Genomic DNA, 22915 nt, shown 5'->3' with positions numbered 1-22915 from the left:
CATTCCCCTCATTGGCTCTCTCTGCCTTTCTCCTGCTTTGGACTCTGTGCTCCCTGTGCAGCTGTATCACACTTTATCAGGGCACAGAGCAGGCACAAGCATCCCTCCCCAGCCCTGTGTGTACTTCGCCACTGCACTGCCAGCCTCTTATAACTCTCTCAATAATCCCCACTCCCCTGATTTTTTTTTTTTTTTCATGACTTTTTAGTGGTTTATTTTTGTAGGGGAGAACCCCCTGCAGGAATTTCACCTTCCACAGAATAAGAACCTTGTTCTTCCGGATTAAGGTAAAATGAATGGTGAAAACGGAATTTGGCCACTTCTCCTCTTTTGGGTCACTCCTGGGATCTTGTCCCAGGTTCCCCAAGCGAGCGAGTATGACTATGTGAGCTTCCAGCCGGACCTGGGCAGGCAGTACCAGAGTGGCCGTTTCTATTCCAGACCGGCGCAGTGCCTGGAGATTCCTCAGGACATGACCCTGTGCCATGGGGTCGGATACAATAAGATGGTACTGCCCAACCTTCTTGACCATGAGACAATGGCGGAGGTGAAGTACCAGGCAAGTAGCTGGGTCCCTTTGCTCAGTAAGAAATGCCATCCTAGCACACAGGTGTTCCTGTGCTCTCTCTTCGCCCCAGTGTGTCTGGACAGGCCCGTCTACCCTTGCCGCAGACTTTGCGAGTCGGTCAGAGATGCCTGTGAGCCGGTCATGCAATATTTTGGCTTCCACTGGCCAGAGATGCTTCGTTGTGAGCAGTACCCCACAGAAGAAGATGTCTGTATCGCTGTTCATTTGCCTAATGCCACCCAAGCGCCACGGTCACGAAGTGAGTACAACTTAAGTGTCACTAACTATATATCAGTTAGTCAGTAACTATATATATATATATATATATATATATATATATATATATATATATATATATATATATATATATATATATATAGTCAAATACAAGAGTCCTCTGCACTCAACCCATTATCAATATATTTAAGACAGCGACATTTTGTGCATACTGCTACTAAAAAATGCCTTACCCTTTAAACAAAACAGGGATTGTTTGTCCATATATTGCAATATATTTAAGCTGGCCAACTACGTCAAAGTCATCCCATATCTGGCCAGTCCTATGCTCAATTTTATCTGATTCATTAAGAATTCTATTGCTTCATTATACATTTTACAAAGGGACTAGGTATTACCTGCAACTTAACTTGTTGCTTTCAAAGTAAACCTCCATACTTGGCTGCCCTTTTATTAGACACCAGTGGGATCACCTGACTATAGCTGGGAAGGGTGGGAGCTACAACATGGAGCTGGTCACTGCTCCTGTATAAACTATAACAAACAAGGGAAAGTTGTGCTCACCACTATTTTTTAAAACCATTAGGCGGGGGTGCAATGAGGCTGTGACCACAAAATACATATAGTCAAATACAAGAGTCCTCTGCACTCAACCCATTATCAATATATTTAAGACAGCGACATTTTGTGCATACTGCTACTGAAAAATGCCTTACCCTTTAAACAAAACAGGGATTGTTTGTCCATATATTGCTATATATTTAAGCTGGCCAACTACGTCAAAGTCATCCCATATCTGGCCAGTCCTATACTCAATTTTTGTATATATATACACACACACACACACAAACAGAGTCGAAGGGGTATATTTATCAAAGTGTGAAGTTAGAGATCGCTACGGTCCTCTAGAGTGAAATTCCGCCACTCTCCATTCATTTCTATGGGATTTTGAAAGGCGTATTTATCAAAGGATGAACTTTCACTTTCACCCATTGATAAATATGCTTTTAAAAATCCCATAGAAGTGAAAGGAGAGTGCGGAATTTCACTCTAGAGGACTGTGGTGATCTCTTACTTTATTCTTTGAGAAATGTACCCCCAAGTGTTCGCGTAATAACGATATTACCTTCCTGGGTGCACGACCAATGGGCAATGTGGCTTATATGCATGATAGAAGGGACCAGCACTCCAGTAAAGTGATTTATTTCATAACATGCTGTTTCCTTCTAACATTTCAGTCCCTATTGGGACCTTTATCAAGGATAAAGTGCTGATCTCATAAACATTATTTTTACACTGGATACAGCAAGTAATGAAATAAATCACTTTATATAAAGAAAACTGGAGTGCTGGTCCCTAGGGTTCCCACCTGACCAATGTTTTACCGGCCTGGCCGGTAAAAATGATGGTTGATCCCAATGTTATTAATAGGGAAAAATTATAAATATATAGGAAGGCCGGTATTTTTTTCCGGAAAAGCTGGCAACCCTAGTCCCTTCTAACACGTGTATATATATATAATCACCTTTTTACTTTAGTCTGTTCATAATGCTCAGTGCTCCTGCCACCTGCGTGACTGAGCTGTGCCCCTAAAACTTTGTGCCAAGGGCATTGGGCCACCCCTTTGTAAGGCTGCAGAATAAAAATTTCATTTTGATTTAACACCAAGATACTAATACTTTGCAGTTCTGGTTCTCCAGGCTTTCCCTGGTTCTCTGTGCGATACAGTCCATTTGCAGCTCACCGCTTTGTGTCCTTAATCAAAGTACCTTGTACCCCTTACCAGAGTGTGCCATAAACTAGCTTTGTGCCGTAACATGACATAGACTTGACTATGTATATATATCATGCAATGCCACAAATCACGTCAGACTTTTTGCTTGCCACACAGTGCCTCAGACTATGCACTGCCATTTAATGCCCTGATATCCAGATCTGCACTTGCAAGGGAGTCTGTAAAAATATCCCTCTCTACATATTTGCAGTATGGCAGCTCCCCCATATGTACTCATTCAGATATGCAGAGAATAGAGAGTCTGTTCACACATTAGGGTGTGTCCACAGACTTCACTACAACACAAATTAAAGGTAAGCCCTGGTTATTGTTAGTTTTAATATTTTAAATATAGATTAAAAGTGGAAGTGTATACTCCTATCCGTCCAATACAGATTGCATATAAATAGAGTTTATGTTCCAAGGTTTATGCTACACATGATGTATGTTATGACCTATATGCATGCCATCAGATTTGCAAATTATTTAAAGGGGCTGTTCACCATTAACATTCACTTTTATCATGATGTAGAGAGTGCTATTCTTAAACAATATGCAATAGGCCCATTTTTTATTATTTGCCATTTTTTAATTATTTCGCTTTTTGCAGTCACCTGCTTGGAATTTGAGCAGCTATATTGGTTGCTAGGGTCTAAATTACCCTAGAAACCAGGCAGTGGTTTGATATGGTTATGAGTTAGTTGATAGTGGTTATATGCAAGCTAAGAAGTGGGGCCTTACTTATTGCCTTGCTGAGTCTACTCCAAACCAAGCACTCTCACTGAGAGCAATCCTAAGAAGATTCCTGCTCATTCTTACAGCTGCAGGAGTCAATTTCTGATCATCTTTGGGCATGAATTTGGTTTGTTTCTATGAAATCAGGGCATTTCTTGGCTCTGAAGATCATAAACTTCCATCAAATCAGATGTCTTCAGACATTTTGGGTTCAATGATTTTTGGCTGACTCCGAGTCCTTTTTAGCACTGTTTCTGTGCACCTGGTGCTGAGAGTATTGAAACGAGTGCGGGAGTTTAGTGTCGGATGAATGGTACCTGTGCCTTAGTAAGACACAGCTTGAATTATTTTTTGACATCTGGCCCTGGTATCATGTTCATCTTGCTTCTAAAGCAAGTGAGCCATCTGTAGCCATTTATTATAATACCCACCTCTCGTCCAGATGTCTGGTCACAATTCATTCAACCAGCAAAGCAAGAGAACAGAGGAACTGGACTCAAACGTCCGCAGGTATCCAGCTTCAGAGCAGATCAATGTTCAATAAGAATTAATTGATAAGAATATCAATTGTTCATCATCTTGTTACAGCCTAACTAGGTCACTATAGCCTAACTAGGTATATAGGAGGAAAAAAGGTCTTCTAAATCCAGGGTAAGGTAAAATCCATTCAAGTGGAATATTTCATCACTTAAAGGAGAACTAAAGCTTAACTAAAGAAGTAGGCTAGAAATGTTGCACATGTTTTGTGCTTCTGTACCAGCCCAAGGCAACCACAGCCATTTAGCAGTAAAGATCTGTGGCTTCAAATATGCCCCAGTAGCTCCCTATTTTTTTTTCTGCTGATTCACTGCACATGCTCTGTGCTGCTGTCACTTACTGAGCTTAGGGACCCACTCACAATATACAGTACACATAGAATAGAAATGTCACAATATAAGGCTGATTAGTAATTAATCCAGATAATTACATACAGGTATACTACCTGTATAATTTGTGACGACCCCTTAGCTTAGCTTCTCAACAGCCCACTGAGCATGTGAGTGTCACAGACACTTTCCAAGATGGTGACCCCCTGTGACAAGTTTGAAGTCCTGGATCATTGCTGCTATTGACAAGCTGAAACTATAGGCTGGAACAATAAATTCAGTATATAAAATATGCCATTTTATCCATGTTCATTTTTAGTTCTTCTTTAAAGGGACTTTATACTGACCCTGGATGAAGGAAATAAACCAATTATATGTTTTGCCCAAAAAGTAATGATTTGGTACAGGCATGCGGATATTCCACCATTTTATTTTGCAAACTGGAAACGAGAGGCTGCTTTAAATTAGTGTTAGTACCTCATCTGAGCAAACATGGCTGCTCCCAGTCATATGACAATGCAAATAAATATGGCTCCTTATAGGGATTTAGCGACTTATGACTTATTCTAATACTCTTTACTGAACATTACCCGATGAAATGTAAATACACTCTGGTAGAAAGGCTTTGTAGACACATGTAGCCATAGTCCTAACCTTAAAGGAACAGTTCAGTGTACAAATAAAAACTGGGTAAATAGATTGTATGTGCAAAATAAAAAATGTTTCTCATATAGTTAGTTAGCCAAAAATGTAATGTATAAAGGCTGGAGTGACTGGATGTGTAACATAATAGCCAGAACACTACTTCCTGCTTTTCAGCTCTTTAACTCTGTGTTAGTCAGTGACTTTAAGGGGGGCTACATAACTGGTCAGTGAGTTTGCAATTGATCCTCAGCATTTAGCTCAGATTCAAAAGCAACAGTTATGACCCATGTGCCTCACTCTTAAGTCTCTGATTGGTAATACCTGGTAACCAATCAGTGGAAAGCAAGAGAGTAGTGTTCTGACTATTATGTTACACATCCAATCACTCCAGCCTTTATAGATTACGTTTTTGGTTAATTAACTATATTAGAAACATTTTTTTATTTTGCACATACAATCTATTTACCTAGTTTTTATTTTTTACCCTGAACAATTCCTTTAAAGGGGCGGTTCACCTGTGCATCATGTTTCAGTATATTATAGAATGCCCAATTCTAAGCAGTTTTTCATTTATCCTTTATTTTATTTTTTTGGCTTTTGAGTTATTTGCCTTCTTCTTCTTCTGCTCTAGAGCTGCAGAATAAATAGCTACATATCTCAAAAACCGCAAATAATAAAAAAATAAAAACAGTTGCAAATTGTCTCAGAATATCACTCTCTACATTATATTAAAATTTAATTTAAAGGTGAACAACCCCTTTATGAGCTGAGTAGGCTTGGTACTTTTCATGGAAGAAATGACTGGCTTTCTTTTTTTTCACCCTATGGCCCACATAGCCCATATAGTTTAGTGAAAGCTATAGGGCAGGCAGGCCCATTGGGGCCCACATCTGTTGCCACCTGTCTAGTTCTGAGCCTGACAGCCTGTTTTTTTAACGGCCCATCCCTCCGAACGCTCCCCGCCCTGCAACGGGCAATTAGACCTGTTGCAAACTTTGCACTTAATATTTCACTACCCCATATAATGCTGTTCTACTTTTAGGAATATATGAGCCAGCTTTGTGCTTTTTACATTTGGTATCTGTAACACAGACATCATTTTTCAGCTCCGAGAGCGTAAGACTTCATTAATCCAATATTGCATGACATGAGACATTCCTCTTTCCGATAAACAGCTACATTTGTCCGTTTACTGTTGCTTAATTCTAGCTTTAAAGAGATAAATAGAAAAATATGTTGAGTGTTTTGCTGAAATTACCCATAATGTGATTCCCCCCAAAGACATTTATTACTTTTAAAAGCTTACCATATTTAACAGGAATCTTAGGAATTAAAACGGCTGCCCCCTAATGGTCACGTGCTGAGCAAGATGTTGCCTGCACTCTTACATATTAATGGAAATGCTCATATTTAAGGGCGTCGCCTACCCAACGAGGAAAAGAAAATCTGCGCCTAATGAAAGATGTTGTCACTCTAAGCCACTTTCCAGTATATATTAAATAAAACATGGACAATGATTTTAAACTCATTTGTAAAAAAAGGCTTTTTCTGACTGTCTTTTACTATTTCCCTTCTGAGTTTTCCAGATTACAGAAACAATGGGATCATTTATCAACACTGGGAAAAATTGCACCTGGGCAGTAACCCATAGCAACCAATCAGTGATTAGCTTGTCAGCAGTCTGCAGAAATCATGAAAGAGCAACATTTTTGATTGGTTTCTATGGGTTACTGCCCAGATGCAATTTTGCCCACTGTTGATAATTGACCCCCCAAGGCATCAGAAATCAGTTCCTTTCCAGTTCCCACAATGCCTTGCATGCTTCTGTTACTCTCCCTCCCAGGCCTGTTAATTACAGCACACACAAGGCATTGTGGGAAGTTGAGTCTTGCCTGGAGGAGAGCTGATTACCAATACAATGTTGCCAAGAGTAAACAAGGAGATAATTTCTATCTATCTATCTATCTATCTATCTATCTATCTATCATCTATCATCTATCATCTATCTATCATCTATTTATCAATCATCTATCTATTTATCTATCTATCATCTCTCTCTCTCTCTGTCTCTGTCTCTCTCTCTCTCTCTTTCTCTCTATCTATCATCTATCTATCTATCTATCTATCTATCTATCTATCTATCTATCTATCTATCTATCTATCTATCTATCATCTATCTATATCATCTCTCTCTCTCTCTATCTCTCTCTCTATATATATCATCTATCTGTCTATTGATCTATTATCTATCTATCATCTATCTTCTATCTATCTATCTATCTATTTATCATCTATCTATCTATCTATCATCTATCTATATCATCTCTCTCTCTATCTCTCTCTCTATATATCATCTATCTGTCTGTCTATTCATCTATTATCTATATATCTATCATCTATCTATCTATCTATCTATCTATCTATCTATCTATCTATCTATCTATCATCTATATCATCTCTCTCTCTATCTCTCTCTCTATATATCATCTATCTATCTGTCTATTCATCTATTATCTATCTATCTATCCATCTATCCATCTATGATCTATCTATCTATCCATCTATCTATCTATCTATCCATCTATCTATCTATCCATCTATGATCTATCTATCTATCTATCTATTTATTTACCTATCTGTGTGTATGTCTATAGGGAAGTTGACATTTTCTTCCATTATGCAATAAACCGTTTTTGGGTGTCAGTCTTCTTTAATCCCAGCATACTGACACCCCCCCCCCCAACTGAAAGGAAAGGCTAAAGTATGGAACTGTAACAATGTTCTTTGCAGAGTTTTATTATTTCCCCTTTAGCATGCAGTGGTAGATATAACAGGATATACCACATTATCACTTGCCTCTCCCCAACCCTTGTTTGCATCCCTGCTAGATAAGAGGTAATCCCAACAGCAGGCTAGGGGGTTGTTCCTTCCCAATGAGACTTTTGGTACATTTGTATATTTCCCCGTCCATGCTATAATATACATGGCTGTATTTACTCTACTGCAATCTGGCATACTGATTTTACACTGCATTGGCCTGTCCTGGCCAGAGATTCAAAATAGACCCTGGCATTTCAGGTACACAGAGGCCCAAACAGTCCCCATCAGCCCAATAGATAGCTGCTGACCTCTGGCATTTGCCAGAAACCACAGTTTGCCGGTCGCTACCAACTGCCTGGAATAACCCTGGGCCGGTGAAGTTTTCTCCTTTACGGTATTTAATGGTGAGTTTTAACATTCACCTATTGATAAATACAATTCTAAAAATATGTTCTATAACTACACCCCTCTACTTCTGTCCACTTCTTTAGCACTTGCTTTATAAATAGCAAAAATTGAAGGTATAGACTCATAGCTTTCCTTGTATAATAACTGTGGCTATTTTATGCACAATTTCACTAGTAACGCAAAGCGATAGCAGTTCCATTCCATCACTGCTACTTGTAGCAACAACACCTCATGCCACAGACCTAATTTAAGAAAAAAAAAATATATATGTATTAATATATAGGGATCCTGCACCTCCATAACTTCATATGTCTGCAGATCATAAAAGAGAATACAAGTAGCGTCCAGTTTCCAGTAAAGCTGTGTCCAATATCTTGCATCTCCCAGGGGACACTGATACAGAAAGAGTCAGTTATCTAGAAGAGAAAAGCCAGAGACACACAATGCCTAGAAACATTTCTAGGCATTGATAAAGATAAGATAAAGGATAAGCTGTATGGCACGTGCCTTAATTTAGCCAGCGGGGAAGTTATCCATTTGCTCCTTAGGACTTCTGTTTAATGGCATGATGCATGACAAACACCCTTATCTGTTAATCTGAAAAAGTAGTGTGAGGAATGGTGTGTTAGTGTAGAACAGGGGTCCCCTTTCATACTTGGGAGCAGGACCGCCATCAGAAATCACAGGGCCCAATACGACAAATTTTCCTGGGCCCCCTGGGCTGTGCCCACCGCAAGCCCCACCTACAGGTCCACCCTCCCCACCCCACAGGTCCACCTACCACCACACAGTAAAAAAACAAAAAAAATATTGGTGGCTAGGGTTCCCACATGTTAATAAAAAATAAAAAGAGATTGGTGGTCAGGGCCCCCCATAAAAAAACATTTGTGGCCAGGGCCCCCCCATTAAAAAATATTGGCGGATAGGACCTCACATGAGGAAAATGGTGGCCCTGGCCCCCCTTCCCCACATTATAAGAAAATTGGTGGCCAGGCCCCTTAAACGACCATGCCTTCCCGAAGTCAGCAGTTCTCAGAAAGATGGGGGCTAATCAAGTAAGTGTGGCATGGCCGGGCCCCCCTTACCCTCGGGCCCCCTACAACTCTCCCCCCCTGATGGCTGCCCTGCTTCGGAGCCACATTCAAATGTAAAAAGAGTTGGGGAGCAACACAAGCATGAAAAATCTGGGTGATGCTAAAAAAGGACTGTGATACTGAAGACTCTGTTTGGCAATACACCTGGTTTTTATGCAACCAAAACTTGCCTTCAACCCTGGAATTAAAAAATAAGCATCTTTGTTTGAGGCCATGGGAACAACAAACAGGAGCTTGTTCAACAACATTTCCCTAATCTTCTGAAAAATTGAGGGATAATTGTTTGAAGCTTGAATGGGCAAGATCAGAGTGGACCAGTTGGGCACCAGGAGAAAACCTGGTGAATACTAGCTCTTGTGAGCTCAAAGCCCCAGGTCTGCTGCCTGATCAGGAAGTGGAATTCAGTTTGTGTAGGGGTTGTGCATAGATGGAGGGGTTTACAATGGGTATCTCCATTGCTGGGGTGGTGAGCTCTTGAGGGGACAGAACCCTGGGGCAGTGGACGCCCCAGTCTGACACTGTGTATGGGTCCCAATGAACAAGCAGTTTGATGGCATCAGTGGATTGGGCAAAAATTGAATCACCCCAAGTGACAGCTGGATTTGGGGATTGGCCAACATGTTAGAGAATGGGACCTCACATCAAACCATCAGACCAGTCCATTTTGGGTTCATACTGAGACATTTATTTACCAGGTTTGGCCCTCACCCCCAGCTCTCCAGGCACTACTCAAACACTTCTTATCTTAATGAGCTGACCAGGGTAAACATTTACATTTTAATGGGATGGGGCCGTTAGTGGAGAGGTGAAAATAAGTCGTTACCACTTCAGAGGCCATATCCTCACAGGCGCCACAACAAATGAGCACTGCTGTAATTGCCTGATTCAGCCCATTCTCTCCTGAGACCTCAGCTTTAGATAAAGACCCCTAAATTGCCCCTGTCCTGGCTGTTGTTAGGCCCTAGACCTTCACTGCAGTATCACAAACAATGTAAGAGATTGGCAGCCTTGTGTATTTTGCTTTGCACTGATATATATACATATATAAGCTGTATGTTTACATATTAAAGTTTCTTTATATCTTTGTTTTCCCTGTTAATCCTGTGTATTCCAGCAAGGTGAAAACAACTGAATTGACCAAATAAGTGGGGCTGCTATAGATTAGCTACAAGTATCTGTGTATGTGTGAGAGAGCCAATGCATTAATTTAACTGTTTAGAATTAAAATGAGTGAAGTTCCAGGTTTAATATGCACCCCCTGGTGGAAAAGATGAGCCCAATCCATGTCCATATCTGTCCTGTGAGCTACACTGTGGGCTCACCCATCCTTCCCACTCTGATCCTCTACATGGGGTGCCCCACCAGCAGCAGGCCTCTTACTGCTCTCTACCCCCTTCACATACCTCTCCTGAACTCAAACCAGGCATGAAAGGAGCATGATTGGTAGTGCAGAGAGTGCAGTTGTGCCTACCACATAGGAACCACAAGTGCCCCTGTCAGCAAGCTGACAGTTGGGAGTTGTTGTAAGGCAACAGCTGGTGGAACCATAGAATGAAGATCCCAGTTCTTGCCTAGTATCATCAGCTACATATATAAGGTATATAAGGTATATAAGAGGCTGGGTGGGCTGAGATCACATTTTATGTTCCTGTGTGAAGCACAGCTGTCCTATATGTGCTAAATAAAAGACAACAGGAAAGAGATCCATTAACACATCAGAGCCAAGGAGACAAGGTTAGAGGCTGAGCTGTTACTCAGTGTGTGACACTTTGCTGCAAGGATGCAGTTTTTGTGTACCAGACAGTTCTGTCACATAAAACCTTGTATCACAGAATGTACTATTGCTCTATGTGTGTATGTATGCAATACCCTCACCATGTTGTAACATTCAGACTCTGAATAATTTCCTTGTACCTTGATGCTGTGTAACGTATGTACTTCTTGGTAAGGCTATATTACAATATTCATTACAGTGCAGAGCAAAATAAAAACTGTACAAGGCATATTCTTTATGGTTTCCAAAAGACAAGGGGCATTAGCCAGTCAGTAGCCCCATCAGCCCTATAGTGTACATCTTGGAGGAGGTATAGGTATAAAGGCTTATTTCTCATAATAAGGTAATAGGAGAAGGGGAAGAAAGTTATATGGATCAGTAGGTAGGACTAAGGGGAGAAATGTATATGGATCAGTAGGTAGGAGTAAGGAGAGAAAGTTATATGTTGATCAGTAGGTAGGAGTAAGGAGAGAAAGTTATATGATCAGTAGGTAGGAGTAAGAGAAGAAATGTATATGGATCAGTAGGTAGGAGTAATGAGAGGAAAGTATATGGATCAATAAGTAGGAGTAAGGAAGAAAGTTATTTGGATTAGTAGGTAGGAGTAAGGGAGAAATGTATATGGATCAGTAGGTAGGAGTAGGGAAGAAAGGTATATGGATCAGTAGGTAGGAGTAAGGGAGAAAGTTATATGGATCAGTAGGTAGGACTAAGGAGGAAAGTTATTTGAATCAGTAGGTAGGAGTAAGGGAGAAAGGTAGGTATGAGAAAGGTATATGCAGGGCCGGGCCAAGGTATGGCACCCTAGGCAAGGACTTCAATCAGTGCCCCACCACCCAATCCTACATTACCATTCCCACATTACCATTCATATTGCCCCCTGTACCTGTGCCAGTAACCATGTTGCCTCCATTTGTACCTGTGCCAACGGCAGTCAATCCCTCAGATTGCCCCCAATCTGTACCTGTGCCAGCATAAGACAAAACGTCCATCATAGTGTTCCTCCTAAATCTGTAATTATGCCAGTGACAGCCAAAAAAATCCATCATATTGCCCCTAATTTGTACCTGTGCCAGCAGAAGCCAAAAATCCATCATAATGCCCCAAACATGTGTACCTGTTCCAGCACCTATCATATTACCTCTGTACCTGTGCCAGCAGCAGCCAAGCCCTCATATTGCACCCAATCTGCACCCAGTGTTGGACTGGCCCGGCGGGACACTGGGAAAAAACCCGATGGGCCCGACCCTCATGGGCCCCCGTCGGGCCAGACCCCTCTCTGCATATATCAGGATTTGAAAAACAAAAAAATGTTCTGGCGCTGCGCAGCTCCATCTGCACATGCGAGCAAAGGAACTCCGAGGGATGCCGTTGCGCATGCACGCCCATCGGCTCTGTGAAGAATTCAAGCTCAGCCAACGCATCACAGTAGGGGGCGGGGGGCCGACGGGGTGGGGGGCCCTAGACAGCAGTCCCTGTCTGTACCTGTGCCAGCAACAGCCAGAAAATCCATCATTTTGCCTCCAAATATGTACTCATGCAAGCAGGAGCCAAGAAGGAGGTGGGGAGTGCCCTCAGTACAAATAACGGGCAAGAGGGGGTTGGAATAGGCAGTTTATAGAATTGAAAAACTATTGAAGGCCAAGCAAACCAGGGTTAAAAAAAAGAAAACTAAAACCCCTTAAAAGTGCGCCCCCCATCATGATTGCGCCCTAGGCGGGCGCCTACTCTGTCTGCCCCTAGTATATGGGTATATGGATCAGTAGGTAGCCGATCTGATCACCCATTGACTGCGCGAAAAATTGTGAACCAATGGTTTGGCTTCCAGCCAATGATGGGAAGCATAAGGAGACCCGTTATCAGGTGGCATCACAGTGATATGTGGTCTTCGTCCAACTGGATATTGTAACCTGCCTAATAGATATCGGGTCTGTATTTGTCACATATTGGACAGTAAAGTTGTCAGAAAGGTCTCTTAACAGCCAATAAACTGCTAGATCTGTCTTGAGGGACTGAGTGGGCAATTTATAATGGTTCCTTAATGCAGTATGTGGGGCTGACCACCCTAGGGATGCCCAAAGCTATGTACTCGGTGGGGACTTATCCTGAACAGCAGTGTGAAATGCGTGGTTAATAGAAATTCTTTATAGCTTCTTTGAATTCCCCTTTAACTCTTGCATAACGATGATCTGAATGCATCTCTAACTTTGATATGAGCTAAAGGGCAGCTGATCAAAGCAGGCTGCAAACCAAAGTGTGTGAAAACCTCTGATCTAATGAATTATACTGTTGTTTTGCCTTGGGCCTCATATGTGACTTTTCTTTCCATGCAGAGACAGAGGTGTGCCCTCAATGTGACAGTGAGATAAAGGCTGACTCTCTCTATGAACACATGTGCGCCAGTGACTTTGGTAAGAATATCCAGGAACCCTGTTTCATAGACTCTCAGCATAATTATTAATAATATATAATAAACATGGCTGCTATTGCACAGGTATGGAATCTGTTATCCAGAATCCATTGGACCAGAGCGGCCATCAGGGAAGTAGGATAGATCTGCTATGGGAGTGGCAGTCATTGCTGAGGCCTTAAAAACAAGTATTTATTGTGAAACTGGGGGACCAAAATGTTACGCTTCCACTGAGCCTTAGTTGAAAACACAGGGCCCTGCTTAGGACCTTAGTTATCAAGTACAAGGAGTTGTTTTATTATTTTTATCCTTTATTTATATTGCACCAAGATATTCCATAGATCAGACTCTGCAGCAGTGGAGCTTGCTATCTAAATTACATAAACACAGTATCGTAAATTCTGTTAGGGGACTGTTATCCTGCCTATGTGGGAAGCCCACAATAAGACCTTTTCTCTCAGATGGGCAAAAAGCAATGTTCAGTGGGGTCAGACGATGGCCTTGGTGAGTGACAGGGAGTTACAAACCCTCTCAATAGTGAATCTTTCAATGCTCCAAAAACTGGAAAGAGGTATCAGCAGATGAGATTTTTTGTTTGGAGAGACCAATTGCAGTCTGAAGTCAGTCCAGACTGCCCTTGATTCATGGAAAAATGGTCCAAAACTGGCCAACAAATCTTAACATAAATGGTCACTTTTGTTGTTTCATATTCTTTAAAGTGGCCATACATAAGCTGGTAAAAGCTGCTGACTCAGTCCCTCCAGACCTAGTCAGCAGATTACTGGACTTCGTATTAGTCCCACTGACAGAACCGCCTGACTGAAATTTGGCAGAAAATTGGCCAGGTAACAGTTGGGCCCTTTGGACAAGGACCACATTTGCATTGAGGCAAAGAAATACATTGGGGCCTCCATAGGTCCCAATATATGATCAGTTATTGGCCGGGGAGGGGCCTACAACTATAGGCCACTTGGATGAGGATTGCATCAGCCTGCCAATGTGGATGGGAACAACGTCTGCAAATAATATCTGCCTTAAGGCAGTGTTGTCATGTCATCTTATTGGCCCGTGTGTGAGGCCATCCAAAGGGCTTCCCCCCGATCGATACCTGGCCAAAAGTCAGCCAGATCCCGATCGGGGAAGCCTGACGAATTACGGCCACATGTGTGCGTTTATGCGGTCCTGCAATCCGACCACCCGTTTCAGATGAGTTATGGTCTGATCGTTGGGCCCTAGGGCCCATGATCGATTCAGCCCAATATCGCCCACTTCAATTTGGGCATATATCGGGGAGAGTATTCAAGATGTATTTGTCAAATGGTGAACTCTCACTTTCACCCATTGATAGATACTCTTTAAAAAATCCCATAGAAATGAATGGAGAGAGGCAGTATTTCACTGTGGTGATCCCATCTTATATACCCCAATGTACTGTTTTCCTGCACTGGTAAAACTAGTGTGTTTGCTGCAGAAACACTACTATAGTTTATATAAACAAGCTACTGTGTAGCCATGGGGCAGCCATTCAAAGCTGAAAAGGGAGAAAAGGCACAGCATACACAGCAGATATAGGATAAGCTCTATATTATACAATGGAATTCTTCAGAACTCATCTGTTATCAACTATGTATCCTGTGCTTGAATGGCTGCCCCCATGGCTACACAGCAGCTTGTTTATATAAACTATAGAAACATTTCTGAAGCAAATCCACACATTTTACCAGTGCAGGACAACAGTACATTATATTGTCATTCCTTTAAAACATTTTCATTATTTGGTGTTACTATTCCTTTAATGTAGAGAACATCATAAAAAAAACCTGTCCATCTGTAAAGTCCTCTGTGTGTGAATAATGAGCATTTCATAATAACAAAACAAACACTTCACCAAATCGCTGCTATTGCCAGTATTTGCCCTTGGCCGGAGTGCTCTAAGTTCAAGTTGGTTACAGTAGGCTTTGCATCCGAAGTTATGGTTGCAAAACTTCTTGACCAATAACTGAAACACAACTGAACACTCCAAGCAGGGTTCATCAGTCAAGATCTGCTGGAAGATACTGGAAGCTGTAGCTAAAAGAATAGTAAACCCTCACTTTGATCATACGGCTACTTCACAGACCACCTCCACTCACCCCAACTGCACCAAACAGGTACCCCACAACAGCCCTGTTACCCCATTCCTGAACTGAAAAAGCAGAGCAGCTGGGGAGAGGTAATGTTTTCTAATAGCATTTTCATCCTGAAAAGGGAGAAAAGGCACAGCATACACAGCAGATATAGGATAAGCTCTTTATTATACAATGGAATTATTCAGAACTCATCTGTTATCTACTATGTATCCTGTGCTTGAATGGCTGCCCCCATGGCTACACAGCAACTTGTTTATATAAACTATAGTAACATTTCTGAAGCAAATACACAAATTTTATCAGTGCAGGACAACAGTACATTATATTGTCATTCCTTTAAAACATTTTCATTTTTTGGTGTAACTATTCCTTTAATGTAGAGAACATCATAAAAAAACCTGTCCATCTGTCCATATTCTCTCATCATGCCTTCTCCTGTGTGCAATAGCCATTGCTATTTCCATATGCTGTATAAGGATGTGCCTTATCTCATTTCCCTGGTGTTCCTTGGGATGAGTACATGGGGTATCACCTCTGATACAAATGACCACCCCCTTTTTGTTAAAACAGCTTCTTTGGTGAGGTAGGTGAGAATCTCAACTTCTGTTGTGTAATCTTTCTGCTCCAACATTTGGTATAACTTTTGGTATCACTCCCCTATTTAGACACACACAAAGATTTGGGGAGATTTAGTCGCCCGGCGACAACTCGACTCTTCTTCAGGCGACTAATCTCCCTGACCTGCCTTCCCAGGGGCTAGAATCTAAATCTCGGCGGGATGGCACTCGGAACGGTTCATTTTCTGAAGTCGTCCGCCCAACTTCGGAAAACGAAGCGCTACGAGTGCCATCCCGCCAGCGATTTAAATTCTAGCTGGCGGGAAGGCTTTTCGGGGAGATTAGTCGCCAGAAGAAGAAGAGTCGATTTGTCGCCGGGCGACTAAATCTCCCCAAATCTTCACGTGTCTCTGCCCTTACACTTCCCTCTCATACACACATTATCACTTTTCTTGATTATTTGAATCCTATTCTAACTAGAAACCACTCAGATATGTAGATGACAATAAGAAGCAGATGTTCTCAGTTGCCCACCGCAGCCTCCAACACTTTGTACTGATGTGATCTCCTCCTTTATCTCACATTTTCTTCAGTCTACTGCTGGGCTAATGCATTCATGGTGCTTTTCATGATTGGTTTACAGTTTATATCAAGCAGTTGTCTCATTGTAGGCCCAGACAGCAGAATTAAGTAAGAACAGTTGTCAAATCACTTTATTGAACTGGCAGACCAGCTTTGGGGGACAAAACAATAATTTTTTCAAATTGATACACAACCAGATGTGTACATATATTGATTGTACAGCGCATAAAATCGACACAATAGTAACTTATGCAAACAGAAGAGGAGGCTACTGCCTGTATTTCAGCAGGCCAATTTCAGCCCCCGTGTAGCACTAGTAGTAAGGAAACAGCAACTGTAAGATATATCCACACTCATAAAAGAAAAGTAAATACCCTCACTCTCCATTCAAATAAAAACCCAGCTCTATCCAGACATTTTTTAGATGACCTACAGTGCTAAGTTCACAACCCATTAGAGAGCAAACAATAAAGTCCTCTGTGTGTGAATAATGAGCATTTCATAATGACAAAACAAACCCTTCACCAAATCGCTGCTATTGCCAGTATTTGCCCTTGGCCGGAGTGCTCTAAGTTCAAGTTGTTTACAGTAGGCTTTGCATCCGAAGTTATGGTTGCAAAACTTCTTGACCAATAACTGAAACACAACTGAACACTCCCAGCAGGGTTCATCAGTCAAGGTCTGCTGGAAGATGCTGGAAGCTGTAGCTAAAAGAATAGTAAACCCTCACTTTGATCATACGGCTACTTCACAGACCACCTCCACTCACCCCAACTGCACCAAACAGGTACCCCACAACAGCCCTGTTACCCCATTCCTGAACTGAAAAAGCAGAGCAGCTGAGGAGAGGTAATGTTTTCTGATAGCATTTTCATCCCTCAATAGATACTAGACTAGGAACCCACCAAACCATTATGGAAGTAATAGTTCCCAGGCACTTGGTCACAGACTCCCATCACTGGGCTGCCAGAACTATGTTCCCAACATCTAATCATTTGATTTAATTTCACAGCTCTGAAGGTATCGATACGGGAGGTGAAAAAGGAAAATGGAGACCGCAAGTTGCTCCTCCGAAAAAAGAAGGCTCTGAAGAAAGGACCCATTCAGAAAAAAGACTGGGCAGAACTGGTCCTCTATCTTAAGAATGGAGCCAACTGTCCTTGTCACCAGCTGGATCAACTGAAAGGGCAGTTCCTGGTGCTGGGGCGAAAGGCGAAGGCTCAGCACCTCCTGACTGCAATACACAAATGGGACAAGACCAACCGAGAGTTCAACCGCTTCATGCGTAAAGTCAAAAAGAGCAAGTGCCCTATACCGCTCACAGCCCCCCATTAAAGACAGTTCTGTGTGCTCCACAAACGCCCCCTCTAATGCTCAGATCTCAACTGAGGAGGTATAGAGAAGGAGAAACTATGAAACATGGCAGTACCCTTCAAAATGCCTTGGAAAGACTGCAAGAGATGTAGAAGTGTGTATATAAACCGTGGAACAGGCCATACTTTCCGAAAGTGCCGTGTCCATGCCATGCAAAATATTCCCACATCATGTTCTCTAAAGGCTCTTACTTATCAAACACCAAATCTCTTACAGGCCGGTGCCTTGTGAACAGTTATTGGGTTATACACACCACCTGTATGAATATGTTGTGTTAGCATTGTTTTCAATGTAATTATCAGTATCTAATGTACATCGTAATTCAGCCACTTAGTAAGCCAGACGTTCATCATGTTCTTCAATAAACACCGTGTATTCTCTCAACAGTAATGGTGATGTGACCCATTTTATTTGGATGCTGCGGTAGAATTCATGGAGAAAGTCCTTCGTCAAAACAGCTTCACATCAGATCATTTTAGCTTCTTTCAGTTTACCCAGACTCCTCTTTATCTGCTTCCACAGTACCTGGGTGAAGTCACATATGCGCCATATGCAGTTAAAATTAGATGCTCCTTAAAGGGTTTGTTCACCTTTAAATTAACTTTTAGTATGATGAAGAGCAGGGGTCCCAACCTTATTTTACCTGTGCACTATGGGGTGCCATTTGTCCCAAATACATTCTGTATACAAAACTAACCCTAAAACACAGAATGAATGTCTCTCATGGTATATAAGTATTTGTGACCATACTCAGATAAAAAAATATACAAAATACTTATTTCTATTAAAGAATGAGAACAAAATCTGGTTAGTGCACAAAAGGATGTCATTATATCACAAATTCCATTCTGTACATTTTAACAAGCAATCTGTCACACAAATGTATAACATCAATGTAACGGACGCACTTATGTGCAAAGTTACTTACAGAATAAATTATGTAAAAAAAACTTGGACATAATATATAAGTGTAACTAACTAGTGCTTGTCAAGCTAGATTCAAATGACAATATAGATATTTGTGACAAAAAAGCAAGATTTTATAGTACAGGATTCATTCTTTCCACAAAATGAAAGCTCAGCTTCACAAAACAGATAAAATAACCATTCTGTGAAGCAATACTGTCAGTCACATTCCTGAACCAATAAGAACAAAGCTTATTGCCATATAACAAACAAGATGAGAAGTTGCCAGCTCTGCTCCACATGGCTGCATCATCCCTAAGGCTTAGGGGTAAATTTATCAAAGAGTGAAGTCATACCTCCCAACTGTCCCTTTTTCGGAGGGACAGTGCCTCTTTTGACAGCTCAACCTGCAGTCCCTCATTTGTACTGGGAAGTCCCTATTTTCTTTGCACTGAACAGCCAGAAAAAGAACTTTAGGGCACCTATCACAGCCAAAATCAAACACATATTAACAATCTGACCAGTACAAGCTAAACACTTTTAATCAAACTACATATATAGTTTTTTGAAAAAACTGCAGGTTTTAAAAAAATCCCTTACTGGGTTCTTTCACTGTGGGAGGCCATATTGAGACTATAACAGAGACTCTAATATGCAAATTTCAGGAGCATGCTCAGATTGTAACACTGCTTTGAGTATTCTACCCAGAATGCCTTGTTTAAGTAAACTAGAAGTTTCAGGAGATTTCCCTATCTTGTCCCCTGCTGGTAAAGTCATTATGCAAATGAAGGGCACACACTAACTTCCAGCAGGTGGCAGCACTACTGAACAGCAGCTAACACAGTGGTTTGGCTGATTTGAAAATAGCTTAGAAGGGTTGATAAGCAATCAAGGAATTTCAACTGAGCATGTGCAAGATTTCAGAGCTGCAGTTGGCTGGGAAGATATAGGTAGGAGGAGCCAGTGAAATCCAAGATGGCTGCCTCAGCTAGAACTGCAGGGGAGATAGGGGAGATCTTGCAGAAGGAATAGTGAGCTGATCATTTACATTATACAAATAATTCTAACTCGGATTTCTTGAACTTTCACATGGTGTATTTACTTAGTAAATGATTTTGGTCATGATTGGTGCCCTTTAATGCATTTGGACCAAGTAGTAGCTCGCGTCAAAATTTTTGCCGTTTTGCGAATTTCAAGGCACAGATTTGGCCATCACTAATTAGGGACATTGTATTATTATTATTATTATTATTAACATGTATTTATATAGCGCCAACATATTGCGTAGCACTGTAAAGTAGATGTGATTATACAACTAAATCACATGAATTCTATACATAGAACATATGGAGTTCCATACATCACAATCAATACAGGTACAAAAAAGTAACATAGTAACATAGTAAGTAAGGTTGAAAAAAGACACATGTCCATCGAGTTCAACCTTTTTTTTTTATTATTAACTACCTATCTGCCAGTTGATCCAGAGGAAGGCAAAAAAAACCCATCTGAAGCCTCTCCAATTTGCCTCAGAGGGGGGAAAATTCCTTCCTGACTCCAAAATGGCAATGGGACTAGTCCCCGGATCAACTTGGACTATGAGCTATTTCCCATAACCCTGTATTCCCTTACTTGCTAAAAAGCTATCCAAGCCCTACGTAAAGCCATCTATTGAATTAGATATTAGAATTAGAGAATTCCACATCTTCACGGCTCTCACTGTAAAAAACCCCTTCTGAATATTTAGGCGGAACCTCTTTTCTTCTAATCGGAATGGGTGACCTCGTGTCAGCTGGAAAGACCTACTGGTAAATAAAGCATTAGAGAAATTATTATATGATCCCCTTATATATTTATACATAGTCATCATATCACCCCTTAAGCGCATCCCCAATTTGGCCAGTCTTTCCTCATAGCTAAGATTTTCAATACCTTTTACCAGCTTAGTTGCCCTTCTCTGTACCCTCTCTAATACAATAATGTCCTGTTTGAGTGATGGAGACCAAAACTGTACGGCATATTTAGATGGGGCCTTACAAGTGCTCTATACAGTGGAAGAATGACCCCCTGGAAGGCCCTATGCATAGGCATACACTCTAAAGGGAAGGGAGTAATACACAAGGTGTGGGATTGTGAAAAATGTGGTACTATATGTGGTGTTGCGTTTGGTAGTTAAGCAGAGTGAGGGTAGGCTTCTCGAAAGAAGTATGTTTTAAGAGATTTCTTGAAAGCAGAAAGGTTGGGAGAAAGTCGGACAGGCCGTGGGAGAGAGTTCCAGAGGAGGGGTGCAGCCCTTGCATTGTCTTGAATGCGAGCATGTGAGGAGGTAATGATAGAAGAGTTGAGTAGCAGGTCAGTAGAGGAGCATAGTAAGAGGTTGGGTGAGTTTAAAGAGATGAGTTCAGAGATGTAGGGTGGGGCAGAGTTATGAAGTACTTTGAAAGTCAGTGTCATTAATTTGAATTTGATTCTGAAAGGTAGCGGAAGCCAGTGCAGGGATTGACAGAATGGCTAGGCAGAGGAGGAGCGGTTGCTGAGGTGTATGAGCCTCGCAGCAGTGTTCATTATGGACTGGAGAGGGGACAGTCTCTGGAGGGGAAGGCCAATTAAAAGAGAGTTACAGTAGTCTAGACGTGATATGATGAGAGTGAATAAGAATTTTGGCAGCATCTTGGGTGATAAATGATTGTATTTTGGATATGTTTCTTAGGTGGAAGTGACTGGATAAGAGGAGTGAATGGCAGGGCAGAATCTAGGATAACCCCAAGGCACCGGGCCTGGGGAGAGGGGGCGATAGTGGAATTGTTAACTATGATGGATACTTCCGGGATGTTACTGGTGTTAATTGGAGGAAAGAGAACCATTTCAGTTTTATAGAAGGTTAATTTAAGGTAACGTTGCGACATCCAGGTAGAGATAGTGGACAGGCAGGAGGAGACGCAAGTTAGGAGTTCTGGGTTGAGATCAGGAGATGAGAGATAGATCTGGGTATCGTCAGCATTGTATAATTAATACTGTCAAATCTGAACTGCACAGTTCCTTGCCCAGCAGCAATCCAGTTGCATGTCATACAATAATATAATTAGAAAAAAAGTATTTTACTTAGAGTCAGTTCAGAATTTTTCAACAAGACTGTGCTGCTGAACTCCATTCGCCAGTGGGTCATTCAGCTGTTTTACCAGATTAATTTATATGGGAAAACTTCACCCATGTGAGTAGTCTCTGCTCACTCACAAACTGTTACACTGCTTTTGACAAAGCTGCCATAGTGATGAAATGGAAACTGCCAAGAAACTGCTTATAATCCTACTCATACTATACAGACTGTGTGTGTCCCCATTGTCTGGAGTGGAGAAGTTGCCAAACAAGCAGATCTTGATGTTCGTCTGATCCAATTGTGGGCCCTAGGGACCACTTGGTCTTTTGGGAGCTTTTATCGGCCAGCGTATGTCCACCTTTAGTCAGCCACTCCAGACACTGGGGACTTACACACAGTCTGTATATTATGATGTATGGGCCTTATAATCAGTTTCTTAGTCACATAGTTAGCTGTAGTTTAACTACTACATAACTTCAATGTCATCACTATGGCAGCTTTGTCAAAAGCAATGTAACAGTTTGAGAATGAGCAGAGACTACCCATGGGTGAAGTTTTCCCATATGGATTAATCTGGTATATGTGGCTCAGTAAAGGCACTGAGGGACCCACTGGCGGATGGAGTTCGGCAGCACAGTCTATAATACTATATAAGTCTTATGAGTGGCTGCTTATAAGACCTACACATCATACTATACAGATAGGGTTGCGACCTTTCAAAAAAACCTCTACTGGCTGTTGGAGGGGGCGGGTATAAAAGGACGGGCAGTGGCTGCAAAGGGGCGGGCCGCGACAATTAAGGGGGTGGATCCATGGCACGTGATTGGCTGGACCAGTTGTGATGTCATAGTTTGGACTCAAGCCAGCAGCAAAAAGGAAAGTTTTTACTGGGCTGGGTGCAGGCCACGGGCATTTGTTTGATGTATTACAAATTTACCG

The 22915-nt window shown here is 41.6% G+C and overlaps 1 protein-coding gene across 1 annotated transcript; it reads left to right on the top strand.

Moving 5' to 3' along the window:
• Window positions 1-292: 292 nt before the first annotated feature.
• sfrp1.L (secreted frizzled-related protein 1 L homeolog) lies at window positions 293-17934 on the top strand. Its single transcript, NM_001087488.1, is given in 3 exon segments — window positions 293-827; window positions 13255-13332; window positions 17612-17934. Coding segments are annotated over 3 exon segments (936 nt in total).
• Window positions 17935-22915: the final 4981 nt, after the last annotated feature.

The sequence above is a fragment of the Xenopus laevis genome, chromosome 3L, assembly GCF_017654675.1.
Source record: "Xenopus laevis strain J_2021 chromosome 3L, Xenopus_laevis_v10.1, whole genome shotgun sequence".
Classification (NCBI taxonomy): domain Eukaryota; kingdom Metazoa; phylum Chordata; class Amphibia; order Anura; family Pipidae; genus Xenopus; species Xenopus laevis.
The sequence above is the reverse complement of the archived record's forward strand: the minus strand, read 5'-3'. Positions and strand labels throughout refer to the sequence as shown.